The 22,599-nt window shown below is 53.8% G+C and overlaps 1 protein-coding gene across 3 annotated transcripts in view; it reads left to right on the top strand.

Annotated features, from left to right (window-relative positions):
* Positions 1-22,599, top strand: part of ITGA3 (integrin subunit alpha 3) — a 29,590-nt gene that overhangs the window by 2,208 nt on the left and 4,783 nt on the right. For all 3 annotated transcript variants that reach the window (XM_082441725.1, XM_082441726.1, XM_082441724.1), the window contains 22 exons: positions 6,346-6,473; positions 6,799-6,878; positions 8,681-8,930; positions 10,453-10,539; positions 10,901-11,108; positions 11,566-11,762; positions 13,390-13,478; positions 13,605-13,741; positions 13,909-13,995; positions 14,942-15,009; positions 15,085-15,221; positions 15,819-15,968; positions 16,060-16,157; positions 16,456-16,603; positions 16,874-16,942; positions 17,553-17,632; positions 17,742-17,819; positions 18,882-18,984; positions 19,091-19,273; positions 19,455-19,577; positions 20,355-20,468; positions 21,428-21,526. In XM_082441725.1, the coding sequence (XP_082297851.1) occupies positions 6,346-6,473; positions 6,799-6,878; positions 8,681-8,930; positions 10,453-10,539; positions 10,901-11,108; positions 11,566-11,762; positions 13,390-13,478; positions 13,605-13,741; positions 13,909-13,995; positions 14,942-15,009; positions 15,085-15,221; positions 15,819-15,968; positions 16,060-16,157; positions 16,456-16,603; positions 16,874-16,942; positions 17,553-17,632; positions 17,742-17,819; positions 18,882-18,984; positions 19,091-19,273; positions 19,455-19,577; positions 20,355-20,468; positions 21,428-21,526 (2,713 nt within the window). The remainder of the gene's footprint in view (positions 1-6,345; positions 6,474-6,798; positions 6,879-8,680; positions 8,931-10,452; positions 10,540-10,900; positions 11,109-11,565; positions 11,763-13,389; positions 13,479-13,604; positions 13,742-13,908; positions 13,996-14,941; positions 15,010-15,084; positions 15,222-15,818; positions 15,969-16,059; positions 16,158-16,455; positions 16,604-16,873; positions 16,943-17,552; positions 17,633-17,741; positions 17,820-18,881; positions 18,985-19,090; positions 19,274-19,454; positions 19,578-20,354; positions 20,469-21,427; positions 21,527-22,599) is intronic.

The following is a 22,599-nucleotide window of genomic DNA, read 5'->3' as shown; positions in this document are numbered from 1 at the left end:
GCTGAATCTGCATGATATAAGGCAATGTAGTGTAAAGAGAATATCAGAAAAGCAAGGGTAAATAATGGAAAGCTGGAGTAAATAATAGATTCTGTAATAACCCCCCCCTTTTTTTTTTTTTCCGCTATGTGACCTTAAGCAGGATATTTCCCTTCTCTGGGCCAGTTTTCCCCAAGGAGAGGTTGGGTCTGGATCTATATACTCCTTCCTGCCTCTGTTGGCAACTTGGCATTGTGGAGAAAGAAGAGGCTCCCAAGTCCCATTGCCAGTTTCCTGTCTTGAATCTGTCGCTAATACCTGAGTCTTAATTATCTTACATGTCAGGGGGAGGGGAACCACATGCCTTCTTCATGGGGTGATAGTGGGCTTTTTTAATGAGATAATTTGTGTAAAATGCTCTGCATCGGCCTACTTCTCCCAGGAGCAGCTGAGGCCTCTTGTGCTGAAGCTGGGACCTGGATGCACCCTCACTAACCAAGGACCTCACCCAAGATGAGCAGAGGGGTCCTACTTTTCTTCCTGGGCGGCTAGAGATGACATTAGGCCTGCCAGGAGCCCAGAAGTTTCTAAAACTAATGAATCTCGGAGAGGCAGGTAGTTCTAGATAGCGTTCTGGGTGACTCACTTGGGTATCCTCAGACTTTTCCAGGGGTGTTTCTACATCTTGGGTCATCTCCTCATCTCACTGAATTCTGCCCCATGACCCTTTGGGAGAATCAGCTGGGCCAGCTGGGCTTAGCTGCAGCCAGCTGTGTAGCCAGATGTAAACAGCTGCCTGAGTGCACAGCTCAGGGGAACCAGCAAGTCAAGTGGCAGTTCTGTTAGCTTCAAAGTCCCTTTGGAAAAGGGGGAGGGTTCATGATCCTGAACAAAGTCTTAGCCTGGAGTTCACTGAAGGTTTTCAGGAGATGCAGGGATCCTGGAAAGTGTATGCAAAATCTTGCGTGTTTGTGCATTGTTCTGGGGCCTGGAGGAGGGGAGAGCATCGCTTTCATTATATTCTCAAAGAAGGCCTTATTCCAGAAATGGTTAAAAACCCAGGTGTGTCTTTGTTCCCCATCACCTTCATCTCTAGACTGAGGTTCCATGCCCACAACATCGGAGGCTTACTGCAACCCCGGCCCCAATTTCGCAGTCTCTGGAGTGAGGGGTCAGGAGCAGGGCAGGGAACCAAGGTTCTCTGGGCTTCTTCGTGAGATACATGAGGACCCCTGGGGAAGCAGAGGGACTATTCCTCGGGGAGATGGTCACTGACCTCCCCCCCTTCCCCCAGCAACTGTTCTGTCATTCCCTCCTGGGAATCCAGGTGTCCTGGTCTGGCCTGACCTTGTGGGCTGTGGGAGATACCTCTGGGGCTCTTGCCTGGAAATGAGGGTGTCTCCCCCCCCTTCCCCCAGCAACTGTTCTGTCATTCCCTCCTGGGAATCCAGGTGTCCTGGTCTGGCCTGACCTTGTGGGCTGTGGGAGATACCTCTGGGGCTCTTGCCTGGAAATGAGGGTGTCTGGGAAGCCTGGGGCGGGGGTGGCCGCAGCTCCTGGAAGATGAGCTCATACCTGAGGTAGGCAGGAACTAGGCTTACTTGCTCTCCTAAAACACGTTTCCCTGGGCAGAGCAGGTACCTGGCAGCCTCCAAGGCTCGTGCCAGAGGAAATGGGCATAGCAGCTGTGGCTGCAAGCAGAAGGCCTGGATGCATAGTGTCCTTTTTCTCTGGCTCTCTCCAACGACCAGGCCAAGCCAGAGAGTTTAAAACTGGGCAGGAGGTAGGGGAAGCCTGATCTTGTAGAAAATGAAGTGAAAGGAGCTTGGTCAGAACTAAACAAAGAAGGAAGAGGATGGCGGTAACAGCAAGGGAGATTGAGGTTAGATGACATGAAGAATGCCCTAAGGGATCAAATGTGGAAAAAATACTAAGGAGCCAGGGAAAGGGAGAAGAAATGAGAAAAACAGCCTTGTTCTTTATTATTGGAGGCTTGAGCAAGGCCTCTTTCTCCTGTCCTCTCTCATTCTCTCCCTTTCTCCAGCTTGTTGCTCTGATTCTAGGGCTGAGTCACCAGAGGGGAAAGGGGGCTGGGGGGCAGCGTAAGGAGAAGTAAGGCGGGGATGGAGAGGGCTGCAGTTTCAGCTACTGCAGGAGACGCCTCTGGGGACCTGGATAATTCAGTCAGGAGGATTGGCACAGAGCTGGGATCCAGGCATCTGAGAGCTGCCCCCAACCCACCCCAGGGCTCAGAGCTGGAGTGGGACCCCTCCCAACTGGCTTCCTGGCCTAAGGAGTAAGGCATGGGGGCCCGCTGCCTGAGTGCTGGACCCGTTGCACCCTCCTTGTTAACTGAAGTCTTTCCACTGGGGCTACCCCAGTGCCTCCCTGAGGTGAGGAGTCTGGGAAGTTGAATCTTACAGGCTGTTTCTCTGGGCATCACCCCACCCCAGTATCCCTCAGGGGGCCTTCTTCTCTGGGGTGATCCAGCCTGGTGCCCTGACACCCCTGGGCCCCATTCCCCTGCCTCCTCTGATTCTACTGCTTTCTACTTGGCTGTTTCATTAGCTTTGAACTGCCCCAGGAAGAGTGATGGGGCAGGAGTGAGAAAGTGCTTCTCCGGAACTTGGAGCTCAGGAGCCTCCACAAAGGCCAGGAGGGGCTGTCTGGCCGGAGCCGAAGGATAAGGTGAAGAGGCAGCTGCTTGAAAGCCCCTGAGAGGTCATTTTATTCATCTCCCTACCTCCTGGAAGGACACCTACTCCCACCCAGCCCAGCCTGACTCCAGGAAACAGGCAGTCCAGTCTCCTTTCTTCCTCGCTCCAAGAGCTGGGCAAAGCATCCCACTTAGCATCCCGCTTCTGGCTGCTGCTGGGAGGGTGACCTCAGTGGTGGTTTGGGAGGGATCAGCTTCTGGACTCTTTGATCTGGACCAGATCCAACAGCAGGAGCAATGTGCTCATTTGCATAGTAACTTACATTCATTTACATACCAGTAATATCTTTCCCACCCTCTGGATTTTCCCACACCTGACTGTGGCTGGAGGAAGCTGGACCCGGCCCTCTGTACACCCTCCTTCCCCCATCTACTCCCAGTCCTCTGGCCGTAGACGCATTGGATCCTGGGCTGGGAGCCAGAGGGCCTTAAAGGGCCTCTAAGCGGGCCAAGTAGGAGCTAAAAATACTCCAGGGAGGTGGGGGTGCTCCCTGTGGAATCTCTGGGGAGGGAGGGGCCTGGGATGCGGGGCTGGGATTAGAACCCTGCCCCACCGCCCATCAGTGGGCACAAGGCTGGTGCAGGCTGAGAGTGGAGAGGGTATAGGTGGTGAGGGGATTTATGTCAATCCAATTGCTGTTCACGCCCAGCTCTGCCTGCTCTGTACCACAGGAGGCAAAGAGGAGGGGTCCCTCAGGCCACTCCCTCTAAGATGAGGGCGCTGGGAAGGCGTGGCCACCCTTTTCCTCAGCCACCTCCCTCCCACCCTGACAACTTGCGCCCGGAGAGCTGTAGGCAAGGCAACACTTCCCTTGCATTGCACGCCCTGGAATGCAACGTGGGCTCTCCAGGGACCCCTTGCCCACTGAGGCCTGGACCCACCCCTTCAAGTTCATTGTAGCCAACCCCCAGCTGCCACCTCCAGCCAAATCTGAGCTCCCACCCTAGAATGACTAGCTGCCAGTGCCCCACCCCCACCTGACTGATTGCCTTAGGCCGTGGAAGTGTTACTTCTGTCTCATCCTCTGCCCCATCTAAACACCTGAACTAGTCTGCTCTGTGTGCTCTGCCTCAGGTCCCCTAACCCAGTGGGGCAGAAATTCCTGGGTCCCCGGAGCAAGGCCTGGGGGTGTGCTAGGGCCAGTCCTGGTGCCACAAGAAAGCAGAACGACAGTGCTCACGTTGGCCTCGGCTTCATAGTCAGGAGGCCCTTTCAAAGAATGAACCCACTTTTTCCCCCAACAACCCTGGAGGGTGGTGGGACAGCTGCTGTCCCATTTTACAGATGAGACACTCACAGCTCAGAGAGGGAAAAGAAATTGTCCCTTGAGGCAGAACAAACCTAGAACCAGGCCCTTCAGCTCCAAGGCTGAGATATTTCTTTCCCACAGGCAGCAGCTCCCCTCTCGCACCTGTCCGGCTGGGGGCAGATGTCCATGGGTGGTCAGGCAGCGGACTCGCTAGGCACCCTCCCCAGCCCAGACAGAGGGTGACTAACAGGGCCTGGCTGCCACACTGGCCCCCTGCCAGCCTTTCTGCCGGAGCTCCCAGCCCTGCTCTGCTTAGAGAAGCTATACCCCTGCCCCCAGGAACCCTTCCCCAGGGTGAGGTCTGAGCTGAGGTGTGAGGTGCAGGCAGAGGTCCCCTTCCCGGCACCCCCAGGCAGCGCATTCCTGACACCCAGTGGGCCGAGGCACCCAGGCCCTGGCATGCCCAGGCCCTGCCCTGCCCACTCCCTGCAGCCCTCACTCTCAGGTCCCAGGCAGGAGCTGCAGGCAGGGCTGTTGCTCTGCACATCCAGACTCTGGCAGGGGGCCTGGCACTCAAGTTCTGAGCTGGGCACCTCAGGTGACAGCATTGCTGGGGCCGGATGGAGGGGTACCTACCTAGGAGGTGCCTGCCACCCAGGAGGCTGGGTCCAGCAGGACTGAGGAGGTGGTCTTGGCAGAACGTCCAGAGGCTGCAGACAGATGATGCTGGGAGAGCAAGGGGTGGTAGAGCTGGGTTCTCAAACTGTGGTGTGAATATTTGGGATGCATGTTAATTATGCAGGTTCCAGGGCTCCACCCCCAGATTCAATTCAGGTTGTCTGTGGTGGGCTGAGGAATTTGCCTTTTTAACAGATATCGCAGGGATTTTTGATTCTGGTGGTCCAAGAACTGTCTTTTGAGATAATATTTCAAGGCTCATCACCCGCCTTCCTCTCCTCTAGTCACCTCTCTGGTATGGGAAGGGCTGCTAGAGCCCTAAGAATCCTTGCAGGGACTTGCAGTTGGTGTCCCTAAAGATGGGTTCCAGGCAGGCTGGGACAAGGTGATTTATAGTCCTCACCCATCCCCATTCTCATGCCCACCAGCCAAGAACTCTGCCCTGGGGCCACATTGTCCAAAGTGTCAGGTACCCAGCTCCCCTGCCACCACCCCTATACCTCATATGTCTGTCTCAACATGGTAGGAAGCGGGAGAGTAGACATCGCCCAGGTCACTTAAGGGCCCTGCTGACCTCAGCTCACCCAGCTCTGGTTTAGGGTCAGTTGTCCTTTCCTGCCCACATTCTTCAGGGCCCGCCCCCAGATCTAAGTCCTCAGATGGCTTAAAGAGGTAGGACCCAGGTCTCCAAGCACCCACCCCTCCCCACCACCTCACACATCCTCTCCTCAAGCCCCTGCAAGTTGAACCCTGTGCCAGGACTCCTCCAGCCTTGCTCTCTTCCCCCCTACCTTCATCTCAGAGGCCAAGCATTCCTTCCCAAACCCAGATCTGATTATGTCACTCAGATGCCAAAACAGTCCTTCCAAAACCCAGATCTGGCCATGTCGCTCCCTTGCTTAAAATCCCTCCATGGCTCCCTTTCGCACCCTGCCTCTTGTCCCTCCCCGTGTTTCTGGCCTCCAGCTGTACCGAGGGCCTTGCAGATCCCTGAGTCACTCTCTTTTTTTTTTTTTTTTTTTAACTTTTGGGTTTATTTATTTTATTTATTTATTCATTTATGGCTGTGTTGGGTCTTCGTTTCTGTGCAAGGGCCCTCTCCAGTTGCGGCAAGCGGGGGCCACTCCTCATCGCGGTGCGCGGGCCTCTCACCATCGCGGCCTCTCCTGTTGCGGAGCACAGGCTCCAGACGCGCAGGCTCAGTAATTGTGGCTCACGGGCCTAGTTGCTCCGTGGCATGTGGGATCTTCCCAGACCAGGGCTCGAACCCGTGTCCCCTGCATTGGCAGGCAGATTCTCAACCACTGCGCCACCAGGGAAGCCCCCCTGAGTCACTCTCTTGCTCATACTTCCTGGCTCTTGCACATGCCAGACCTTTGCCTACAGAGCCCCTCCTCCCCTTCTTCACCTGGTAAGCCCTGGTCATCAGACTCAGGCCAGGGTCCCCTCTTCTGTGGGCCTCCCTGATTGCCCCCCATGCAGAGTCTGGGCTGGTTTGCTCCCTGCTTTCCTCTCATGAGGCACTGACCACAGGTGTCTGTCTCCTTGCCTGCCTTCCCCTACCCTGGGCACTCCTCGAGGGCAGGGGCGGGGAGCCATTCATCTCCCGACGGCAGAGCCTGGCACAGAGCAGATGCTTGGCCCATGCACGTTGAGCAGGGAGTTGTTTGAAGCGGGCTTTGGAGACTGTGAGCCCGGGTCTACCTACCTTCTTGCCCCCAGGCTCCTGGCTGGCGCCCCCCGGGACCTTGCTGTGCCTGATGGCTATACCAACCAGACCGGTGCTGTGTACCTGTGCCCACTCACTGCCCACAAGGACGACTGTGAGCGGATGGACATTGCAGAGAAAAGTGAGGAGAGGGCCTGGGAATTGGCACTGGGTCAGGAGCCTGGTGGAGGGGGTAGCACAGAGAGAATGACCGGAAGAGACAGGAGGCTCACCTGGGGAGCTTCTAGTCCCTTCTCGCCCAGCTGGGAAGAGGGGGTCCTAGAGGAGAGTGGGCCCAGATGGGATTTGTGGAGCTCCGACTATGATGGGCTGGAGAAGGCGGGGAGGGAGGGCTGCCCTGCTGGAGTGGAAGATCTGGGAGGGACCAACCCCTGCCCTCTGGAGGCTCTGGACGCTGGGAGGGTGGGGTGAGGTGCCCTGGCTCATGACCCCTCTCATGCCCACAGGTGACCCTGACCATCACATTATTGAGGACATGTGGCTCGGGGTGACTGTGGCCAGCCAGGGCCCTGCAGGCAGAGTCCTGGTAAGTGGGCGCTCACCGTCGGTCCCCGCCCCCTCCAGCCCTCTCCTTCATCTCCCAGGAGCTTCGGAGGGAAGCAGAGGGCAGGAGAAGGGTCCGTTGTGCATGCGCTGGAGCCTTGCAAATGTCCATTTCTGTGGCTGTATGTCTCCACGGCATGTGTGTCCCTTCATCCTGCACTTGTAGCAGGGGGTGGGGGTGGGGAGGGTGTCTGGCGCTCTCCAAGGGCCAGCCTGGGTCCTGTCTGAATCACCCACTGCCACCCCCGGGGGGGGGGTTGGTGCTCACCCTTCGTAGGAATGAGCTGAGGGAACTGCGAGATGGAAAGGGCAGAGAGGGCCTCAGGCAGTGCGGCCTGGGCGCGCTCCTCCCCTCCTTCCGGGGAGACCGGCTGGCGGAAGAGGTGCAGCCCTGCCGCCCCAGCTCACCCGGCTGGGGTTTGGGGGCCGCTCCCTGCTGTCAGCTGTCACCTCCTGCCCGCATTCATCGGTGCTGGCTCCTGGGATCTCAATTTCTGAGTCCCAGATAGACAATTTATTTTTCATCTTTAAATTCATGTAACATTTACATACAGTGAATGTACAGATTTTGCTTCAGTTGCGTTTTGACAAATTATAACACTGTGTAACCAACACCCATTAAAGAAATAGCACATTTACATCATTCCAGAAAGCCCGCTCCTTTCCAGTCAACCGTCACCCCCATAGCCGTCACCTTTGAACACTGTCATCAGCTCCGGGTTTGACCAGTTCACTGAAACACCCTTTTTAGTCTTTTGTTAAGGGTGGTGTGGGTCCAGGTTTCCACTTAAGTCAGTTCTAGATCCTGGGTCCTTCAGCAGTTTTCTGCTCACCCATCCATTCATTCAGTCCGTTTTTGGTGAGCACGTCCTTCGTGCCCTGCACTGAGCCCGCACTACAAACTTTGCAGTGACCCGGGACAGGCTCAGGCCAGCACGAGCGTGAGTTTGGCTCACAGCTGGACGGGGACACAAATGGCAAGCAAACAAGAACTAGGCCTGGTTCTGGGTTTCCCCTGGCCCCGGGCTGTTTTACAAATACCCTATTCTGATTGATTTGCCCAATAACTCTTTATGGAGCACCTCCCACGTGCAGGGAGAAGCTTCAAGAGAGGCGGCACAGCCTGATACTTAAGAGCTCAGACCCCGGAGCCCGACAGCCTTCGTTTGAATATCCCCTGCCTCTCTCTAGATGTGAGATCTTAAGCAGGTTTATTAGTTCTCTGTGCCTCAGTTTCCTTATCTAAAATGGGGAAGATACTTATCCCTACTCCATAGGGCTGGTAGGAGGCTTAAAAGAATTAATAGGTGAAGAGCTCAGACTTGTGTCTGGCATACAGTAAGCACTCAGTAAGTGTTAGCCGCTGCTGCTATGGTTGTTGTTGTTATTCTAATATTGATCCTTTCATTAAGAGGGCAAGGTCATCAGGGGACAGCAGAGAAGCAAATTCCTAACCTGCTCTGTGTCTAGCTCCTTTTAGACCCAAGGGCCTGAACCCCACATTCCCTCATCCTTTTCCCTTTTTGTTTTGCCAAGATCTCTAAGCCACTCTCAAATCCAGTACCTTCTGGTCTTCCAAAAAGTGTTCCCAGCCTTCAGAGCAGGTTTTTGAATTCTGGAAAGGCAATGCAGGTCCAGGCATCACTGTGGGAAGAAAGAAAAGCCGGGAGACCTCTTTCCGCTAATCTCCTGCAAAGCCAGAGGTGCACAGGGCTGTGGAGACACTGCTCCTGAGTCCCTGCCGCGGGCTCAGCTGTGTGCATTGGTGGGGGCTGGGGTCCCCAGGTCTGTGCCCACCGCTACACCCAGGTGTTGTGGTCGGGGTCGGAGGACCAGCGGCGCATGGTGGGCAAGTGCTATGTGAGGGGCAACGACCTGGAGCTGGACCCCGGTGATGACTGGCAGACCTACCACAACGAGATGTGCAACAGCAACACCGACTACCTGGAGACCGGCATGTGCCAGCTGGGCGCCAGCGGCGGCTTCACCCAAAACACTGTGTACTTCGGCGCTCCTGGTGCCTACAACTGGAAAGGTGGGGACCGTGGGGGAAGGGAAGAGGAGCAGAGGCCACCACCCCTGTTAGGCCCTGGGGCAGCCTGCCAGACCCTCTACACGAGAGGGCAGAGGAGAGCATTCGTTTGCCAACATCAGCAGCTACCTCGACCTCTGCTATTTTAAAGTGCTTACTAGGTACCAGAGGCTTTACACCTATTATCGTAATTAATCTTAAAATACGAGTATTATTATACTCACTTTACAGAAAACTGAGCCTCAGGGAGGTGAAGTAAATCACCCAAGGCCAACAGTAAGTTCTGAAACCTGTATTGGAATGCAGGTCCATCTGACTCCGGGTTAACCATTTAAAAACTTAAAAAATAAAGCACATTCCTGGTACAACTACTAAATGGTACAGTAAAATAAAGAGGAAAAGTGCCCTTCTTCTCCCCCATCTTCCTTGTCCCATTTCCCAGTGTATACGGCTAAGTGTCTTGTGGATCCTTCCAGACTTATTTTAGAATGTATAGGTATCTTAACACACACACACACAAAATCACATTAAACATACTGTTCTGCTACTTCCTTTTCACATATCAATAAACTGTGGGCATCTTTTCATGTCAGTACATACAGGGCAATCTTTTGGGAGGGCTGCAGAGATTTCCTTGTATCCAAAGTCATGCTTGTATCTGCCACACCACATACTGCCTCTCAGGAGTCTGACGGCTCACACCCCCTCCACCTGCCTCTCTCCACCACATAGGCTGTAGCAACAGTGGCCCCTTTTCCCTTACTGCACCTACTATTGCAGAATCAACAGACAGAGGGAGCCCAGAATCTTGTTTTGTTTTTTTGAATTGCAGTATAGTTGACATACAATATTTTGTTAGTTTCAGGTGTACAACATAGTGATTCAACATTTAAGTACATTATAAAATGATTACCCCTATAAGTGAAGAAACAATCTGTCCCCATACAAAGTGATTACATTATTATTGACTATATTTCTTATGCTCTATGTTACATCGCAATGATTTATTTATTTTGTCCTCTTGACCAACAGGTAGCCCAGGGCGTAGTCACAGCTCTAGGCTTGCCTGAGGCCGAGGCCTCTGCTCACCGCTAGTCTTACCTCCCACCCCTTGGTCCTTTAGAATCTTGGCAGGGCCACAGGTACTCTCCAGCAGCAGCCCTGGGGAGCAGGGTAGGGGTAGACAGCCTGAGTTTGGGGGCAGGATTAGGAGGAGATAATGGTGTGGAGTCTGGCTTTGGTGTCTAGGGTGAGGGAAATGTCATCTAGTATCCGGGTGCCTGGATGACTGGATTCCAGCTGGACAACTAGCTCTCCATCCCTGAGCCTCACTTTTCTCATCTGCAAAATGGGGTCATCATTCTACCTCACAGAATTGTTAAAATAAAGAGGAAGTGATTTGCAAATGGCAAAGTACTCACAAATAAAAGGGGTTATTATTATCCTTATCTGGAGGTGGGGGGCCTGGACAGAGTGGAGGAAAGGAGTGGTGACTTATACTCCCCCTCCTCAAATCCTTGTGAAGGAAACAGCTACATGATTCAGCGGAAGGACTGGGATTTATCCGAATATAGTTACAAGGACCCAGGGGACCAAGGCAACCTCTACATTGGTGAGTCCAGTTGTGGTGGCCCTTTGGGTGGAGAGGAGGAAAGGGGCTCAGTGGCCCTCTCACCTTCAGTGTCTGGTGGAAGAGTGAGGCCAGGGTGCAGTGCGACTAGCGGCATTTAGTTCAGCTAGCACACAATTATTGACCACCACCTGTATGCCCCCAAGATGCAGAGTCATGACCCTCGTGGAGCTCACGGTCCAGTGTGCAGGCAGGACTGGGGGCTGGGCATCCAAGGTCCACCTTCTTGCCCAACTTAGAATAGAGGAATAGAAGATAATGGGGGGATATTGGGAGATGGGTCCAGAGTAGAAGGGGACAAAACTTACTGGAGCCTTGATTGACCACCTTCCCCGCTTCCCAGGCTACACGATGCAGGTGGGCAGTGCCATCCTGCACCCCACGAACACCACCATTGTGACGGGTGCCCCTCGGCACCAACATGTGGGCGCTGTCTTTTTGCTGAGCCAGGAGGCAGGTGGAGACCTGCGGAGGAGGCAGGTGCTGGAGGGCAGGCAGGTGGGCGCCTATTTTGGCAGCGCCATTGCCCTGGCAGACCTGAACAATGATGGGTGAGAATCCAGGGACATTTCTCTGGGGCCAGGAGAATGGTGAGGGGGGCGGGCTTGCCCAAACCAGGGCAGAGAAATGGAGGTTTGCAATTGTGCATTTCTTTGCATGCTGTTTGCAGGGATTTGCTAGTCAATTTTGCATGTTGATTTGCAATCAGACTTTATGGGATTCTGGGTGCTTGCATGTCAATTTCATGAGGCTTGCATCTCCTCGTCTATGCCTGTCATTTGTATGGCTCTAGTGGATGTGGGCTGTTTGGGTGTGATCTGTGTCTACATGGCTTCTCCACACATGTGTTTTCTATTAGACGGGTCACAATGACACTTCCTTGTCCTTCCAACGACCTATGGCCAGAGGCGCCATTTGTAGAGTCATGTGCCCTGCCTGGCACAGTTGTGTCTGCTAAATAAGAGTTATGCTGCATGTCCCATCTCCACCTTCTTCTCTCCTGTGCAGGTGGCAGGACCTCCTGGTGGGTGCCCCCTATTACTTTGAGAGGAAAGAGGAGGTAGGGGGTGCCATTTATGTCTTCATGAACCAGGCAGGCACTTCCTTCCCGGCCCACCCCTCCCTCCTTCTTCACGGCCCCAGTCGCTCTGCCTTTGGCTTCTCCGTGGCAAGCATCGGTGATATCAACCAGGATGGATTCCAGGGTATGAGCCAACACTCCTGCCCCAGCATCCACTGACTGAGAGCCAGCTGCATACCAGGCTTGACAGGGTCCGAAGAGAAGACAGGCTGGGGCCCAGGCCTGGGGAGCTCACAGCAGTGCTGGAGACACAGCGTGCAAAGGGAGCCCCCACAGAGGCGAGCTTGGTAGACCTCCTGGAGGAGTGGAGGGAAGAGAAGGGGCACTATATGAGCGTGGTACACTTGCCTGATGTGCTCAAATCTAGTAGGTGTGGGTTGTTCACATCAGAGGTGAGGCTGGAGAGGTAGTGTAGGGGTGGGGTGGACGCTTTGAAAGCCAGGCAGAAAAACTAGGGCTTTATATTTGGGTTATGGCAGAGGGGTGTCTAAAAAGATTTGGGGGCAGGGATTTGATATGATAGCTTGGTACCTTGCAAGATGATTCTGGAGGGAGATGTGGGATGGATGGATGTGGGGAGCAAGGCTGGGGGTGTTAAGATCAAGAATATAGTATATCAGGTGTGGGACGTTAAGCACTGGGACAAGGTAGAAGTCCCAGATATAGGGGATGTCATTAGTGCTCTGCAGGACTTGGGGACCAATCCGACCTGGTGTATCAAGGAGAGGGACAAATCAAGGGGTTGAGCCTGGTTGCCACGGGATCACCTGGCGTACCCGTAAATCATTTCTCTGACAACCTCAACTTCCCAGAACATACCTGAAAACCAAAAGGAAGGCAGAGGCGCCGCTAAAGAGACCAAACGGGTGCTAGAAACTCCAGTTAATGAAGCCCAAGCACTTACTGATAGAAGAGTTGCCCAGTTGTCACTCAGGACCTACTTACTTTTCCTTTTCTAACAAGCTTGGCTTTCTGGTTACCTAGACCTTATCAGATCAAAAGCAGAAAACTAGAAAGTTTAAGAAGACAAAACGTTTTGGATTTATTTGTGGAAATAATGGTTCGAATTAAAAAGCCTGACCATTTTAACAAGTAACGTTCACTAGAGTGTTGTGATTAAAATCCCAGCCCCCACACAGAGACAGACATGGGCTTAGAGCCTCTTCTCTACTCCTTAGCTGTGTGACTTTGGGTTTCCTGAGCCTTTTTCCTCATCTATGAAGTGGGGACAGTAGTACCTTCTGCCAAGAGAGAGAAAAAAAAAAAAGTAGTACCTACTGCCAGTACTCTCGTGAGGATTGGATGAGATGAGTGCTTGATAACTGCGTGGCAGAGTCACCAATGGGGAACACCTGCTTCTGTGACCCTGCTGGTAAACGTCATTAGAAGAACCCGGTGTCTGGAGGGGCGGTTGGTGGGGGAGAAGGAACGCACTGCAATAAGGGAAAACAAACAACAGCCAGTGGTCAGAAATCTGGGGTTGAGGCCTGCCAGAGACTTTAACTTGCTGTGTGACTTTGGGTAAGTCACTTCCCTCTCCTGGGCCTAATTTCCCTCATATAGAAGAGGCAATTGGGCGCCCAGTGGTCCCAGTTTTACTCCTGAGCCACAGAGCTCTGTTCCCTGATGCTCTGAGCACTGTCTGACAGGGAGGTCAATGCCATGCTGGGCTCTGTGGCCTGGAGCACAGGGTTGGGGAACTGTGGGGCCCATGGTACACGGGGTGACCCTGTACCGTCTCTCTTCCCCAGACGTTGCTGTGGGAGCCCCTTTTGAGGGCTTGGGCAAAGTGTACATCTACCACGGCAGCTCCAGGGGGCTCCTCAGACAGCCCCAGCAGGTATGGATGGACAGGGATGGAGGGGCCCTTCCTCCTTTCCCTCATCCACCCCTCCCTATTCCCCCTGGGCCCCACTCCCTGGAGCCTACCCCAGAGCCTGTCCCCACCACTTCCCTCTGCCTCCAGGTAATACACGGAGAGAAGCTGGGACTGCCTGGCTTGGCCACCTTTGGCTACTCCCTGAGTGGGCAGATGGATGTGGATGAGAACTTCTACCCAGACCTGCTGGTGGGGAGCCTGTCAGACCACATCGTGCTGCTGCGGTGAGCCAGGGCAACAGTGGATGGGGGCCTTTCTCTCCGCCATCCCTGTCTGTGTGGAGCCCCAGCTCTGTGCACCTTCAGCGTCATGTCCATGCAAACCTGAGCCCCGACCCCAGCCTGGCCTGGGACAGGCCAGAGGCATTGATGTCTGTGGGTTTTCTATGCAGGGCCCGGCCTGTCATCAACATCCTCCACAGGACCTTGGTGGCCAGGCCATCTGTACTGGACCCTGCACTCTGCACAGCCGCCTCCTGGTGAGACCCTCAGGCCCCTGCCCACCCATTCCTCCTGATGTATGGGAAGACTCTCCCAAAACCCTCCCCTGGCAACTCCTGATATCCCACCATTAAAGGGTTGATTCTTGGGTAAGCATGGCCCTCCCTACTCAACCTCATTAAAAAGCAAAACTCCTTGCAGGAGGTAATGGGTGAATTGGGGGTGGGGGCAATAGGGCACGGTGGTTGGGAGTGGGAGCTCTGGACGGCCTGGTTCAAATTCCAGCTATGCCCATTGCAGTGGTGGGGATGGGCTCTGGGGAGTGAGATCCTGGAAGAGGAGGGAAGAGAAAGACACTTAAGTGATGGGATGTGGGGAAGGAGAGAGAGCCACCTTGAGCAAATTAATCTCTCTGAATCTCAGATTCCTTGCCTATAAAACAAAGTTAATAACCAATTCACAGGGCTGCTGTGATAATCAAATGAGATAATATACAAATAGCCCTTAGCATGGCTCTCTATAAACCCTAAGTGCTCAAAAAATGTTAGTTGCTAAGATGGTTACAATAATGATGGTGCTGACCCCAAGGTCTGTGTGTGAATGAGGGTCCTGGATCAGAAGGCAGGGGGAGACAGGGCAGGGAAGCGGGGGGCGGGGTGGGGAAGGAGATCTGGACTGGGGATCCTGCCCAAGACTGGGCTGGGCCAACAACTGACTAATGACTTCAGGCAACTCCTTCTGCTCTCAGGGCCTCCGTTTCCTCATTGGTGCCCTCTAACCCTGTTTTCTATGGCTCTGATGAGAGTGGGGAGGGAAGGGGCCAGGGACACCCCAGCCCAACCCTGTGGACTCCCCAGTTTTGTCCCTGCCTTTTTCCTGAAGGGCCCTGTTCCCCCTTGCCCAGGAAAGGGGGTGAAAGCCAGGGCCTGGATATCTGGGTCCCACTGTGACCAGACCCTCCTCCATGTCCCCCACCCTCAACAGTGTGCAGGTAGAGCTGTGCTTTGCTTACAACCAGAGTGCCGGGGACCCCAACTACAGGCGGAACATCAGTGAGTGCTGGGCTGCAGGGCGAGGGGGAGGGCATGCTCACCTGGTCACTTGCTGACCACACTGTGCACCTGCAGCCCTGGCCTACACTCTGGAGGCCGACCGGGACCGCCGCCCACCCCGGCTCCGCTTTGCACGCAGTCAGTCAGCTATCTTCCATGGCTTCTTCTCCATGCCCGAGATGCGCTGCCAGACTCTGGAGCTGCTCCTGATGGTGAGGGAGGGGCAAGGGGTGGCACATGGGCTCCATGGTCCCAGGAAGAGGTAGCCAGAGTCCCCAAGGTCAAGGGTGAGGGAGTGAGGTCTCCCCAGAGACAGAGGTGGCAGGTCGGCCTGGAAGGCCATAGGTAAGTAGAGGGTACAGTGCACAGCACCCAGCCCATGGTAGAGGGGAGAGAGAGACCCTCGGAGTGCGGATGGGGGCCACAGTGAGGGGTGTGAAATTCTTGCCTCAGCTCACCTCTGGGGAAAAGGCATCCGTTAGTAGGGGCAGGCTCAGGCTCTCTCTGGGACATCAGGGTGAGAAGGGAGAACTCAACCTGGGAACCCCAGGGATGAAGGGAAGCTCAACTCTCCCCCCAGAGGGATCCCTGGAGAGGAGGAGCCCCACCTTCTCACTTGGGGGTCAAGGTGGTACCAGTGGGGTCAATTTGGTGATCAGACGGGAGGGGGTTCAGCCTTAGAGGGGGTTTTCAGGGTTGAGGCGGGGTGGGGGCCTTCAGCTCCTCCCTAGGGGTTTAGAATGGTGTGAGGATTCAACTTGGTTTGGAGGGCAGTGCAGAGCTGGGTTCAGCTCACCTTCCTTTCCCAGGACAACGTCCGTGACAAACTCCGACCCATCATCATCTCCATGAACTACTCTTTACCTTTGCGGATGCCTGAGCGCCCCCGACTGGGGCTTCGGTCCCTGGACGCCTACCCGGTCCTCAACCAGGCGCAGGCTCTGGAGAACCACACGGAGGTGGGTGGGGCCGAAGGACAGGGGCCCGGAGAGCTATGGGGCGAGAGGGCGCTGTGGGTGGTGGTCCCTCCACGCCTCCGACCACCCCCAGGTCCAGTTCCAGAAGGAGTGCGGGCCGGACAACAAGTGCGACAGCAACTTGCAGATGCGGGCGGCCTTCGTGTCTGAGCTGGGGCAGCGGATGAGCAGGTGCGCTCTGGACCGCGGGGATTGGCCAAGGGTGGGGCGGACTTCACAGGCTTTGGGGAATTGAGGGGCGGGGCCCTATTGGTCTGGAAGAGGGGAGAGAACTGGTAAGATCTGAGGGGAGGGGTCTCAGAGAGAGGCGAGCCGGAGAGGAGGGACCTTAATTAGCGAGGTGGGAGCTGGTAAGACTGGCCTTCCCTGGCCAGAAAAGGGGCTTTATTCTGGGGGGCGGGGCCTAACAGGTCTGGGGCGGGCCCGGAGGCGGGGCTTTGGGCTCAGCCCGGGGCTCCTCCCCTCTCAGGCTCCAGTACAATAGAGACTTCCGAAAACTGCTGCTGAGCATCTACCTGACCAACACCCCGAGCCGGGAGCGGGCTGGGGAAGACGCCCACGAGGCGCTGCTCACCCTGGCGGTGCCTCCCGCCCTGCTGCTGTCCTCAGTGCGCCCCGTGAGTGCCTTCCGCCCCCTCGGAGCCCAATCACGGCTCCACCATGTATATGCATCCTTCATACATGTCGTGTACATGTGCTGTCATTTGCCATGTGTTCCCCCCCCTCCCCAACTCCTCTAGGCTGGGCTTCCTCAGGTGCCTGCAGCGTCTCTGCTGCTAGGGGAACTCGGTTCTCAGGCCTCTAGGGCTTCAGGCCCTGTACCACAGGAGAGGGGCGGGACAAGCCCTAGTCTGACCACCCAGATCTGATTTGTCTTCTTTCTTCAGGCTGGAGCCTGCCAAGCCAACGAGACCATCGTTTGCGAGCTGGGGAACCCCTTCAAACGGAACCAGAATGTGAGCGCCGACCACACCCTTCCAGCCCTGTGGGTCCCAGGCTACTCCTCTGATGAGTTCCGTATCTTCACTCTGCCTGCCTGCTTCCCAGGCTTCCTTGAAGCTAAGAGCCAGAGTGGAGGAGGGGGGGATACAGTAGGGGGTGGGGAGAGACCCAGAGACAGAAAAATGGGGCCACTAGGGAGCTATGCACAAAGCTAGAGGAGGTGGAGGTGAGGAAACCGATTTTGCTGAGCACCTACTATGTGCGAGGCCCTGACCCCAAGGCTGTGCTTCTTTTATATGATATAATTCTCACAACCTTCTGAGGAGGTAGATGCTGATTTACAGGAAGGAAACATGGGCTTAGAAAATTTCAGTGATTGCTCAAGGTCATGTGGCTCAAAAGTAGCAGAGCTGTTACTAACAGAAGAGAATGGGAAAAGGGAAACAGATGAGGCTAGGAAGGTGGAAGAGTGGAGACAGGTGGCAGTGGGAGACCACACCCTGAATGGGAGGAGGAGGCCAGAGAACCAACTCCTTAGCGTAGCATTCAGCCCCTCGCTTCCCCATGGCATCACCCCTGCCTGGCCCCAAACGCCCCTCTCTGCCTCCCTCACCCTCATGGCAGATGGAGCTGCTCATCGCCTTCGAGGTCATTGGGGTGACCCTGCACACAAGGGAACTCCAGGCACAGCTGCAGCTCTCCACGTGAGTGACCTCAAGAAGCCAGTCTATGTCAAGGTTGAGATGTCCTGGGCCCCCCCACCCCAGCCTCAGCTGACACATTCCTCCCCTACCCTCTGCACTCTTTCCCCAGGTCAAGTCACCAGGATGACCTGTCGCCCATGACCCTGACTCTGCTGGTGGACTACACGCTCCAGGCCTCGCTCAGCATGTGGGTACCACACCCCCCAACCCAACCTGCTGGGCCTGAGCTAGGGTCTCCCCTCCCTAAGGTGTCTCTCAAGCTCCTCTGAGACACCTCTCTTGGCTTGGAATCCTTAGGCCAAGATATAACAACATCACTATCATTACTGTTACTATTATTATTAGTCTCCTTGCAAAGCAGGTAGCAGTGGAGGAATCAGAAACTCTGGGGCTAAGGTGTTGGTGTGGCCCTACCATTTCATGAGAGCTTGTTGTGCTAAGGATTTTTTTTTTTAAACATCTTTATTGGAGTATAATTGCTTTACAATGGTGTGTTAGTTTCTGCTTTATAACAAAGTGAATCAGCTATACATACACATATATCTCCATATCTCTTTCCTCTTGCTTCTCCCTCCCTCCCACCCTCCCTATCCCACCCCTCTAGGTGGTCACAAAGCACCGAGCTGATCTCCCTGTGCTATGCGGCTGCTTCCCACTAGCTATCTGTTTTACGTTTGGTAGTGTATATATGTCCATGCCACTCTCTCACTTTGTCCCAGCTTACCCTTCCCCCTCCCCGTATCCTCAAGTCCATTCTCTAGTAGGTCTGTGTCTTTATTCTGGTCTTGTCCCTAGGTTCTTCATGACCATTTTTTTTTTTTTTTTTTTTAGATTCCATATATATGTGTTAGCATATGGTATTTGTTTTTCTCTTTCTGACTTACTTCACTCTGTATGACAGACTCTAGGGGAAGCAACCTAAGTGTCCATCAACTGATGAATGGATAAAGAAGATGTGGCACATATATACAATGCTAAGGATTTTATATACATCATCTCATTGTCTTCTCACAACAGCCCCATTATATAGTGACCCTGCTTAACAGATTAACCCCACTTTACAGATGAAGAAACTGAGGCTCAGAGAGGATAAATAACTTGCTTGAGGCCATACAGCTAGTAAATGCTAGAGCTGGGGTTTATCTCAGGTCTGCCTGATATCAGAGGAGTTGTAGTTAACCTTGGTGCCCCCCCCCCCGGCAAGGGCCCCTCCCATCCCCTGTGACTCCAGCATCTTTCTTACCCCTAGGGTGAGTCACCGGCTACAAAGCTTCTTTGGGGGGACAGTGATGGGCGAGTCTGGCATGAAAACTGTGGAGGATGTGGGAAGCCCTCTCAAGTATGAGTTCCAGGTAAGGGGACATCTGGGTCCAGGGTCTGAGGGTGTGAGGGTGGGGGCTGGTGAGATGGAAGTGGTTTTCCAGGAGACAGTGGCCATGACACCCCTTGTACCCACAGGTGGGCCCAGTGGGGGAAGGGCTGGCAGCCCTTGGTACCCTGGTCCTGGGGCTGGAGTGGCCCTATGAAGTCAGCAATGGCAAGTGGCTGCTGTACCCCACGGAGATCACGGTCCACGGCAATGGGTCGTGGCACTGCCGGCCACCTGGAGACCTTGTCAACCCTCTCAACCTCACCCTCTCTGTAAGGACACCAGGGGAAGCGTTCACTTGCATCTCATTTCCTTTGCAAGCTGCAGGGCAGAAAGGCCAGCGTCTTCCTCTCCCTCCCCTCCTACATCTCTGGGACCTGCCCCTCCACCTGCCCTTTCGTCCTCTCCTCACCTTTGATCCTCCCTCCAACAAATTGCCTCTTCCCCCTTCAGGTTCCTGGGGACAGGCCGCCATCTCCACAACGCAGGCGGCGACAGCTGGACCCCGGGGGAGGCCAGGGCCCCCTGCCTGTCACTCTGGCTGCTGCCAAAAAAGCCAAGTCTGAGATCCAGCTGGTGAGTGACCAGGCCAAGGTTGGAGGGGATTGTGCCCACCCATCACAGGGTGGGTGGGCACCTGGGGACACACGAAGCAAGGGAGATAGGTGCTACGCTCCAGGAGAACCCAGTCTGATGAGGTGATGTGGCCCCTGCCTTCAGGAGCCTCCAGTCGGGGGAGGGACTCACCTCCTGCCCAGGAGCCTCCAGTCAGGGGGAGGGACTCACCTCCTGGCCTCAGAGGGACCCCGCTGCCCTTGCCTTGTGTTGGGGAGCAGCCAGTACAGTGGACTAAAGGAAGAAATACTGATTCTATTCCCAGGAGCCCCCACCTGTTGGGGGTGATATAGCTGCTCAAAGCTTTGATCATTAGGGCTGGGAATGGGGAGAGGCAAGATGAAGATGGGGTGCAGGGCGCCCTCTGTCAGAAGGGAGAGGGGAGCAGGGCTGGGCAGCAAGTTGAGGTCTAGCTGGGTAGAGAGGGAGGAGTGGCCTTCCAAGTAGAGGGAGCCGCAGGAGCAAAGGCTCAGTGTGGGAAGGCATTGGAAAGGTGGCGTTTGGGATTGGGCCCCATTTACACGAACAAGGATCAGATTTCCCGTTCTTCCTGTCGCTGGCATCTATGTATGCTTGGCCCAAAGAATGTGCCTTAAACACGTAAGTGCAGTGTGCATGAGTGAAGGGATTAGGGCAGGCCCCTTCAGGTCAGCCATGGGTGGGACAAAGCCAGGGGCGAAGCCTGAAGAATCTAGAGACCCAGACTGTCTCGTGTTCTGTGTTCCCTGCCCACCTCAGAGCTGTGGCAGTGACCACACGCGCTGTGTGTGGCTGGAGTGCCAGATTCCTGATGCCCCCGTCATCACCAACGTGACAGTGCAGGCACGAGTGTGGAACAGCACCTTCATCGAGGTCAGTGCCGGGGTCTGGAGGTCTCCACTGCCACCCACCCGGGCAGGGAGAGCAACAGGGAGAGGATGAGGCCAGAGTGCATGTGTGTGCCCGAGTGTGTGTCAGTGACTGCATGGAGATTGATACGTGCTGGGTTGTGCACCTGTTACTGTGTGCTGTGTCAGTGTTAGTCTGTGCATCTGTGTGGGGGATATGACATAATTTTGTCTCTAGCCAAGATGACCTTCTCTCACATGTCCATTATTCTGTCACGTGTCCATTACTTTCCCACCTCCCTGCTTTAGCCCATGCTGTTCCTTCCCCCTGGATGCCAGCTCCCCTCTGTTATCTCTGCATGTAAACTTCTGTTCAGGCTTCACAGTCTCCCTCAGAGACCACCAGCGAGGTCTCTTCTGACTTTTCCAGCTGAAAATGACCTCTCCCCTCTGGACACCCACAGAACTTTCTCAGAAACCACGCATGCCACTTACCACGCTCTGCTCTGGGTTGCAGTGCCAGCCATCTCGTGCCACCTAGACCAAACTTTTTCTGTAAATGACTAGATTAAACATCTTTTCAGCTCTGTGGGCCACGTGCTTTCTGTTGCAACTACTCAATTCTGCATAGTAGCACAAAGCTGCCACAGACAATACATAGATGAATGGGCGTGTCTATGTGCCAGAAATACTTTATTTACAAAAGCAGGTCATGGGCCAGATTTAGCCCACAGGCCGGACCTAGACTGTGACCTTCATTGTCTCTGCTGTCCCGAGCATCCAGCACAGGACCTGACGCACAGATGAATGAATGACGTGTGTTCGTGTGTGGAGGAGAGGCCTGGTGTCAGGTCCTTTTGGGTGCTGCTTAAGGATGGGGGGATGGTGTCCTGGGGGTTGTTGTTGACCCTGAGGGAGGGTCAGGAGAGAGGCTCAGAGGGGCTTCAGCTGCTTCTTTTGACCCATCATCCTTCCTCCCTCCAGGATTACAAAGACTTTGACCGAGTCAGGGTAGCCAGCTGGGCCACCCTGTTCCTGCGAACCAGCGTCCCCACCATCAACATGGAGAACAAGACGGTGCGGGTGAGTGATCGTGCTAAGGAGACAGCAGCGCCTGGCCAGGGCATGGGAGAACAGGGCATCTTTTCAGAGCACGTTCACACGCTTTAGCTATGTGGTCTCAATCTTGGCAGCACATTGGAATCCTCTGGAGGACTTCTGGTGTCTGGACTACACCCCTGATCAATGAAATCTGAGTCTGTGGAGGTGGGACCCCAGTGTTGGTATGTTAAAAAGTACCCCCTAGTGATTCTACTGTGCAGCCAGGGTTGAGAACCTCTGCTTGAGCTCATTTGATCTGCACGACATCTCTGTGAAGATGTTCCATCTCTGTGGAAACTTGAAAAGAAAGTTCCCAAACTTGATTCTGAGTTACATACGGAAGAATAAATATGACAAAATTGCTAATAATTTGTTATGAAAAGGATATAAGTGGAGATATGAAGGGGATAGGTATAGGAGGTGAATGAAGTTTTGGTTAAATACATTATGGTACATTTCCTAAAATAAATTAAGGTAGTATAGGAAGGGCCAGAAAGATCAATGGAACAGGATAGAAATTTACTTTATTATACAGATGGCATTTTTAATCAGGAGAAAAAGGTAAACAAGTAGTATTGGGAGAACACATTTGGAAAGTAAAGGCAAACCCCTGCCTCACACCATAAACAAAAACACATTTGAGTTAGATTAAATATTTAAATACAGGAAATAAAATCTATTATACCAGAAGAAAATTCAGGAAATAATTTAATAATAATCTTTAATTATGGAGAAAGGGAGTTATTTTATTAAACCCAGAAGTCACAAAGGAAAAATTTGACAAATTAGACTATATGAAATTTTATTTTATTTTTTATTTTTTAAATTTTTATTGGAGTATAGTTGATTTACAATGTTGTATTAGTTTCAGGTGTACAGCAAAGTGAATCAGTTATAAGAGACTATATGAAATTTTAAATCTGTGTACAGCAAAAGAGATGGTAAGGAAACTAAAAAGGCAAATGATATATTGCTTTTTTAAAAAGTTTATAGCATACATGACAAAGTATTGATAGACATATTTTTAATATGTAAAGATAAAGGGCAGCATAGAG

The sequence above is a fragment of the Balaenoptera physalus genome (assembly GCF_965194825.1).
Source record: "Balaenoptera physalus genome assembly, chromosome: 20".
NCBI lineage: Eukaryota > Metazoa > Chordata > Mammalia > Artiodactyla > Balaenopteridae > Balaenoptera > Balaenoptera physalus.
Note: the sequence above shows the minus strand (reverse complement) of the source record. Positions and strands in the feature narration are given on the sequence as shown.